The sequence below is a fragment of the Anoplolepis gracilipes genome, chromosome 15, assembly GCF_047496725.1.
Source record: "Anoplolepis gracilipes chromosome 15, ASM4749672v1, whole genome shotgun sequence".
Taxonomy (NCBI): Eukaryota; Metazoa; Arthropoda; class Insecta; order Hymenoptera; family Formicidae; genus Anoplolepis; species Anoplolepis gracilipes.
The window spans coordinates 8,725,247-8,731,614 of NC_132984.1; the positions used below are offsets into that span (position 1 = coordinate 8,725,247).

General features: G+C 38.2%; 1 protein-coding gene across 1 annotated transcript in view; it reads left to right on the forward strand.

The window, feature by feature from the left end:
* The window catches only part of LOC140674253 (uncharacterized), a 10,860-nt gene extending 5,158 nt beyond the window's left edge, over positions 1–5,702 (forward strand). The window contains exons 2-3 of the mRNA XM_072907646.1: positions 1,951–3,062; positions 3,136–5,702. Coding sequence (XP_072763747.1) covers positions 1,951–3,062; positions 3,136–5,689 — 3,666 coding nt within the window. The 3' untranslated portion in view covers positions 5,690–5,702. The remainder of the gene's footprint in view (positions 1–1,950; positions 3,063–3,135) is intronic.
* The last annotated feature ends 666 nt before the right edge of the window (positions 5,703–6,368 follow it).

Consider the following 6,368-nt stretch of genomic DNA (forward strand, 5'->3'; position numbering starts at 1 on the left):
TAATCCCTAATAAGTTCCTACAAAATTTAGTTTTTGATTATAAATTTTTTTTTATATTTTATATCTTATTAATAATTAAAATTATTTTTATTCTGCTGTTAAAAACGTATATGTTTTGCAATATTTAAAAAAATTTCAAAGTATTAAATATAATAATTAAAAATTTTTTAAAATAATATAATATTGCCATATTACATTTGTGATACGGACGCTCCGGAAGTATAAAGTATATCGCTCTTCTTAATTACGCACGTGTAATGTTTTGTTGTTAATGCGCGAATAGCAGGTGAGAGAGTGGTGAAGCGATAGGCATGAGCCTCAAGATCTGGCTGAAATGTGCAAATAGAGAACAGCATTGGATTAGTCTATAAGTAGTGTTATAGGGGGGATTCTAAGCCATGGGGCGCTGAGGGGGGTGCGGGGGACGGGGGTATTTGAGAGGGGCGAGGGGTCTGTTAGGGAAAGGGGGGGGGGAAGGGTCCTACACACGTTCGAAAGTAGATGTTAGAGGGGGGGGGGTATTTTAGAAGTCATAAAACTGTTTTTTTTTTCTAGTTTTATGATCATTTTATGACCATTAGAATATTATGAAAAAAGAGATTTTAAGCGCCGACGTTCGGCAGCTTTGTACCCTCGCGGAAAATCTCCCATAAAAAAAAAAAAAAAACTGGAGCAAAAAAAATATCTTCCATAATTTTTAGGGAAAGAACTGCAACTTTTTTTTTTTCTCTTTTTTTTCCCTAATTTTTTATGATTATTTTATGACCATTAGAATATTATGAAAAAAGAGATTTTAAGCGCCGACGTTCGGCAGCTTTGTACCCTTGCGGAAAATCTCCCATAAAAAAAAAAAACTGGAGCAAAAAAAATATCTTCCATAATTTTTAGGGAAAGAACTGCAACTTTTTTTTTTTTCTCTTTTTTTTTTCCTAATTTTTTATGATTATTTTATGACCATTAGAATATTATGGAAAAAGAGATTTTAAGTGCCGACGTTCGGCAGCTTTGTACCCTCGCGGAAAATCTCCCATAAAAAAAAAAACTGGAGCAAAAAAAATATCTTCCATAATTTTTAGGGAAAGAACTGCAACTTTTTTTTTTCTCTTTTTTTTTTCCTAATTTTTTATGATTATTTTATGACCATTAGAATATTATGGAAAAAGAGATTTTAAGTGCCGACGTTCGGCAGCTTTGTACCCTCGCGGAAAATCTCCCATAAAACTGGAGCGAAACATCTTCCATAATTTTTAAGGAAAGAATGCAACACACCAGCGCCATTATGGAAAAAAAAAAAGATTTTAATCGCCGGGGGACATTTTAGAAGCCATAAAAGTCGCGGGAAAACAATAGAAATTTTGGCCGACGCTGCGACGAACATGTCGGAACGTTTTTATAGATGCAAAGCGTTGACGTTCGGTAGGATGTGTTAAGACAGCATTAGGCGAAATATAAGAAGAATGAGAGCCCCGTCAAACCATAGTACGATTTGAAAGGGCATAGAGGAAGCTGTGAAAAAAAAATTTGAGTGGTTACTGTCAGGCATTAGAATTGTTAGTGACAGTGAATAGTGAATAAATGGAAAATATTAATTTCGAAGCGATAATAGACGAGTCGTCAGACGAAGAGCATGCGTTGTCGGACGATAGTAATTATATTAGTGATTGCAGTAATACCGATTTTGACGACAACGTAGTAGAAAATGAACAACTCCGTGCGCAAAATCAACGTAAGATTTGCGCCATACACTTTTATTATTCAACGGGTGGTGCTCTAGCTCTCTGTGCTTCGTGTATGGACACCTTTCGAGATGACATCGGATTAATATACGAAATACGGAGACATAAAGTTACATCGCTCGATGAGGTGGATATGCGATGGTGCAGTAGCTGTCAAATTTTATTACATATAATAATGTCGCGTAATATGTGTTATGTTTGCACACAAAAATAGAGAGAGAAAAAAAAAATGGAAAACGTGCAGCAGAAAGAACGCGACTTGTTGGAGCGTTCCCACCAAGTCACCACATTGGGTGAATATTTTGGATGGGTGCAGCATTGCGAGGAGTTTATCGAAGAGCTTGAAGAACGCAGCCGTGTCAAGCGTCCGCGACTCTCAATCGGAAATAGACAATCTTTGGTGACAAGAATTGCGCGACTCGAGGGTGCAAAAACTCGATTGCAGAGACAGTTTATACCTAGTGGTGGTGATTATAGTAGTGAAAATAACTCGGAGAGACTCATATGGCGAGAGATTGATACGGCGTTTGAGAGCCGCATCTTGACTGGTGCGGTTATAAATTATAATCACATCGAACCTCGTCAATTTTTGGAAGATGCGAGTGACATTGTGCTCGAGCACGTGCGAGACGTTATGCAAAAACATAACAGTGTGAAAGTGAATACAGTGTTTAACGGCGAGTTTGTGGCGGGCGATAAGCATGCCAATAAATCAATCAATACGAGAAACTGTGAACTCTTACATACATCCGATTTACGCGAGTGGTATGAGCGGCGAGTCGTCGAGCCAATCCTTGCATCGCTCGAAGAATTTCAGGAACGCGATAGCGGATGGGCATTATCGCGTATACTAAATTTGATTGTAAATATAAATAAATATAATCCTATGCGCGCCGGATGTTACGTGCAATTATCGCGAAAGATAATAGTGAAACGAGCAGTGGTTAACGTGCAATCTAAAGACAATGCATGTTTTGCGTGGGCGGTAGTGGCTGCTCTGTATCCAGCTGAAAGATACACACACCGACAATCATCGTACCCGCATTATACAACAGTACTAAATTTCCAAGATATTGAGTTCCCAGTCACTCTTAATCAAATTAAAAAATTTGAAATTTATAATGACATTTCAATCAACGTGTACAGTTTTGAAAACGAAAACATTGTCCCTATTCACCTTACGGAGCAAAAGAGAGACAAGCACGTCAACTTGCTCTACGTGCAAGATGCGCAAAATATCGGACATTTTGCATGGATCAAGAATCTATCTAGACTTGTTAGTATGCAACTCAGCAAACACAAGACTAAAAAATATATCTGCGATCGGTATGTATATTTAATAAAACTGTCTAAAAATATTTAAAACAAGGATATAAAAATTTTAACTTTTATTTTACAGATGCATGCACTATTTTCACTCGGTCGAGAAATTACAATCACATACAGTAGACTGTGGAAAGATGAACGACTGCGCTATCCGATTACCGAGCGATAAGGATAAGTGGCTCGCATTCACCAACTACAACAGGAAGGAGCGACTACCTTTCGTCGTGTACGCCGACCTGGAGTGCGTTTTGGTGAAAAAAGAAGAAGAAAATTTTTATCAACATCATCAAGTATTTAGTATGGCTTATTATGTACATTGCTCGTACGATAATTCGTTATCCGCGTATCATTCTCGTCGCGAAGCCAATTGCGTTGCATGGTTCACCGACGAACTTAAAAATTTGGCGCAACGTGTAGAAAATATTTTAACAACCAATGTCCCCATGGTAAATTTAACGCAAAATGAATGGAAAGAATTTCGAAGTGCGACTCAGTGTCATATATGTGAGAAACCATTCGTAGAAGATGATACGCGCGTACGCGATCATTGTCATTTGACCGGGCGGTACAGAGGTCCCGCGCATTCAAATTGCAATCTAAATTACAAAGAATCTTTTTGCATTCCAATAGTATTTCACAATTTATCTGGTTATGATTCTCACTTTATAATCGAGGAAATAGCCACAGCGTTCGAAGGGGGAATCGATTTACTTCCGATAACAAAAGAAAAATATATTTCATTTACAAAACATGTTAAAGGTACGAAAAACAAACCGGGAAATCACATTAAATTACGTTTCATAGATTCATATAAATTTCTCACAACAAGTCTCGACAAATTGGCGTCTTTTCTGAGCAAGGATAAACTCAAAATTTTACAATCGGAATATAAAAATTTATCCGCCGAAGATTTCAATTTATTAACAAGAAAAGGTGTCTTCCCGTACGAGTACATTGACTGCGTAGATAAATTGCAAGATGTGTGTTTACCATCACGAGAATCATTTTACAGTTCCTTGACAGGTAACACAGTATCTGAGAGCGATTACGCGCACGCTGAGATTGTGTGGAAGCGATTCTCCATTCGAACGCTAGGCGAATATAGCGATCTGTATTTAAAAATCGATGTTTTGTTATTAGCAGACATTTTTGAAAATTTCCGAGAGAGTTGTATCAAGAGTTATGGGCTCGACCCCGCGTATTACTATACTCTTCCCGGTTACACGTGGGACGCCATGTTAAAGTATACGAAAATTATATTTGAATTACTCACAAACATTGACATGGTTATGTTTATCGAACGAGGTATACGCGGTGGTCTGAGTCAATGTTCCAATAGGTACGCGCGTGCTAATAACAAGTACATGCAGTCGTATGACTTATCAAAACCATCAACGTACTTGATGTATTTCGATGTTAATAATTTATACGGATGGGCAATGTGTCAACCATTGCCCTACGCCGATTTTCAGTGGGTCGATAATGTTTCCAATTTTGATGTATCATCGATCGCGCTCGATTCGTCTACAGGCTACATCCTCGAAGTCGATCTCGAGTATCCGCAGCATCTTCACGATTCGCACACTGACCTACCGTTTTGTCCGACACACGACAAACCACCCGGCAAGCGCGAGGGCAAGCTTCTCGCAACCGTATACGATAAGAAGCGTTACGTGATACACTACCGCAACCTGCAGCAATGTTCACGTCACGGTCTTCGTGTTACAAAAATTCATCGTATATTACAATTCACTCAATCTCCGTGGCTCCGTACTTATATAGAACTCAACACAAAATTTAGAACACTGGCAAAAAATGATTTTGAAAAAAATTTGTACAAACTAATGAATAATGCAGTGTTTGGCAAAACGATGGAAAATGTGCGCAATCGCGTAGATGTTAAACTTTTAACAAAATGGGACGGAAGGTACGGCGCAGAGGCATTGATTGCAAAACCAAATTTTCATAGCAGAAGCATTTTTTCGGAAAATCTAATCGCTGTAGAATTACGTAAACTCGAGGTGAAATTCTACAAACCAATTTACGTAGGTATGTGTATTCTCGATATATCCAAGACATGTTTGTACGAATTTCACCACGATTATATGGTACCAATGTATCGGGAGAGATGCAAAGTCATGTACACTGATACGGATAGTCTTATATATCACATTGAGTGCGACGATGTGTACGAGAATATGAAACGCGACATCAGCAGATTTGATACGAGCGACTATGCGACAGACAATGCGTACGGTATACCGCTCGTGAATAAAAAGGTACCGGGTCTAATGAAGGATGAAAACAACGGTACCATAATGACTGAATTTGTCGGGCTTAGAGCAAAAATGTATGCGTTGCGCGTAAATGGTAAGAAGGATACGAAAAAGGTAAAAGGCGTCAAGAGTAACGTTGTTGCGAGAACGATAACGTTTGACGATTACACGCGGTGTTTGAACGAAGAGATTGAAATAACGCGTAGTCAATCGTGTATAAGATCAAAATTACACAAGGTATACACCATTCGCGAAACAAAAATTGCTCTAAGTCCGTACGACGACAAGCGGTATATCGTACCTACAACTATTGATACGTTACCGTGGGGACATTATAAGATATCTTTATAAAATATAAATGTGTGCGTGATTTTTTTTTTCTTGTATGTATATTTCATATTTTATATATTGTAATGACTATTGGAAAGGATGTATTAATAAAGATTTTGTATGTTTCCAATATTTCATATATTTTTTATATTGAATACATTGTATTTCTTATAAAATTAAATTACATGATCCTTATGTACCCAAGAATTGTGTGAGCTATCAAATCCCAACCATTTCACGTAAACCTCGTCACCCCTCCTGCGCAGTACTTTCTCCACGAGATACACATCTGGATAATTCGCGCGATGCAACTCGTGCTCGTAAAATGCTCCAGCGATAGATTTTTTGCGATAATCCTCGAGTAGATATGTTACGGGATTAGTATGTTGCACTTTAACAATCTTAAACACCTCGGTTGTCCAATTTGGTGTGTAACCCTTTTCGAAAAGTTTTTTGTATTTGCTAACGCGTACCAGGTCACCTACTTTAAACTTTGCAGGAGCAGCAATTTTTATACTGTTGTATACTGTATTTAAAAGTCTATCAGCGATCGTGGGAGTAACATCGATAGGTCTCATATTGATAGTGCGATGTTTTCGCGCGTTATATTCTGCAACGAGTCGGGATAGCGCGTCGATCCACTTGTAAGTTCCGTTCAGCGTAAACATCTTCCACATGTCGTTCTTCAGCGTGCGATTGA